General features: G+C 60.4%; 1 protein-coding gene across 2 annotated transcripts in view; it reads left to right on the top strand.

Annotated features, from left to right (window-relative positions):
* The window catches only part of PDXK (pyridoxal (pyridoxine, vitamin B6) kinase), a 26,243-nt gene that overhangs the window by 7,730 nt on the left and 16,631 nt on the right, over window positions 1–1,882 (top strand). The window contains exon 1 of one of the 2 annotated variants that reach the window (XM_010834904.1): window positions 15–168. The exons of the other annotated variant lie outside the window; for it this stretch is intronic. Coding sequence (XP_010833206.1) covers window positions 166–168 — 3 coding nt within the window. The 5' untranslated portion in view covers window positions 15–165. Of the gene's footprint in view, window positions 1–14; window positions 169–1,882 lie in introns of those variants that run through there. 2 annotated transcript variants of the gene reach the window in all.

Below are 1,882 nucleotides of genomic sequence, written 5' to 3'. Positions count from 1 at the left end.
CCCAACCCTGGAATTTAGGTGTTGCTTCAGCATTTCTCCTGCCTTTTGTATTTTCCCAAGAATCTCCAGAATTGCTCAATATCTTGATTTTGTAACCCTTTCTTAGTTTGGGGCTGAAACTTGTGTCATTCCTCTTTGCCTGTCATGTAGAAAAGCAAGAACTTAATGGTCTGTTGGGGGGGGGGGCGTATACCCATGTGTGCGAGTGTGTTGTGTGTGTGTGTGCTCAGCTGTGGGTGTGTACATGTGGGCACACGTGTGCAGTTGTGTGGCGTGATGTCTGCCTCATGCTGGCATGACCACCCCTCACAGGGACCTCTCTGTAAGGTCTGTGCTGAGAGGCCCCTGGCCTGGAAACCTGAGCAGGTGTCCGTGAGCAGGGCTGTGACCGCACACAGAGGGGCCCCCCTGGCGGTGTGGCTCATGGGCCTGGATGTCCCTGGAGCTCACCCACATGGAGCTTTTGAAATAAGAGCGGCCAGCTCTGCTCCAAGTGCTCCGGGAGAGTGCCGCCAAGGGTAGAGTAGATGGAGTTTGTCCAGGAGAGAGGAAGGTGTGGAGCCACGGCCTTGGGACAGAATCGTGGGCTCAGCCGAGGAGGGACAGCCCCTCCCGTCCCCTGACCAGAGCTGCAGCCCTGTCCCCCGTCTGTAGCTGGTGCTGCTGGGAGCTTGGGCCAAGACCGCCTCTCTCAGGGTGGTGCCCAGCTGAACCTGACCAGCGAGTGTGCGGGGCCTGGTGGCTGGGGTGGGTGCACTGCGCTGGGAGCAGGGCTGGGGCCAGGGTGAGGGGGTCCGGGGCCGGCCGCCCAGGAGACGAGGGCTCATGTGGGGCAAAGATGGCCTTGGGACTTAAGGCGAGCCGGGTGGGGGTGAGGGGGCGGCAGCGCTGTTCAAGGGACACAGGGCTGTTCCCTGTTGGAGCTCCCGTGGGAGATGAGGGGCGGGTGGTTGCGAGTTGGGCTGAGTGGTCAGGCTGACCAGGGGCGGGTAGAGAAAGGGACCCTGGAGTACCCAAGGCTGATCAGTCGGACCACAGGCACATGGCTTTCCTGTGTCCTCTCTTTGCTAATTCTGATTTCCTAGGTGAGTGACTGAAAAGGTCTTGCAAAACAGGCCTCGGTGAAGGTTTTGAAGATGGTGAAGTGAGCCCTCTCGCTGCCCAGCCCCTGACCCTCCCTTGGAGGAAGCTGGGTGGCCTGGGCTTCCTGGCTGTGTGTTCTGCGTGCTCTCGCTGTCTGTGCCTGGCTGTCAGCAGTGGTTGATGACTCAGCATCCAGGCGGAAGTAGGGATGTGGCTTTAGGCCCCCAGCACATGTAGCTGCCCTCAGGAGGGATGCTGTGCCTAACGGGTGGACTGAGGTCCACGTTGCTGGGACGTGGGGGGACTGTGTGGACGTTGTCTTTGATGTCACTGTTCTTTGTGGTGGACGCCCTGGAGCTTCTGAATGTGCTCTTCTAGGTGGGCATGCACGCCAGCCATTGGGGTCTCCCCTGCCCTGGGGGAGAGGTGGGAAGCTGGAGCGTGGGGTTGAGGAACGGGCCCTGTCTGATGCCCGAAGGGCCTCTGTTTTGCCTGTGCATCTTGTTGGCCATCCCGGGTCTGAGACTGTGTCCCCAGCATTAGACATGCTCATGTGGTCCCGTGGAGCCAGGTTTCCTCAGCAGCTGAGTGAGCTTGAACTGGCACGACCTCGGTGGGCAGCAGACCAGCTGGACATGGAGCCTCTTGGCTGAGTCGCTAGTGCTTTCTGAAGCGGAGCCGGAAGCACGGCTTTGGCCCCCAGCCTTCATTCAGAGGCCCACAGGGCGATGGACTCATCCCAGAGGGTCACAGTGGCAGGGAGCGCAAACTCCCAAACCCCCCCCCAAAGCCCGGGGGC

Source organism: Bison bison, unplaced genomic scaffold, assembly GCF_000754665.1.
Source record: "Bison bison bison isolate TAMUID 2011002044 unplaced genomic scaffold, Bison_UMD1.0 scf7180017864037, whole genome shotgun sequence".
Lineage (NCBI taxonomy): Eukaryota > Metazoa > Chordata > Mammalia > Artiodactyla > Bovidae > Bison > Bison bison.
This window is presented reverse-complemented; position numbering and strand designations above follow the sequence as displayed.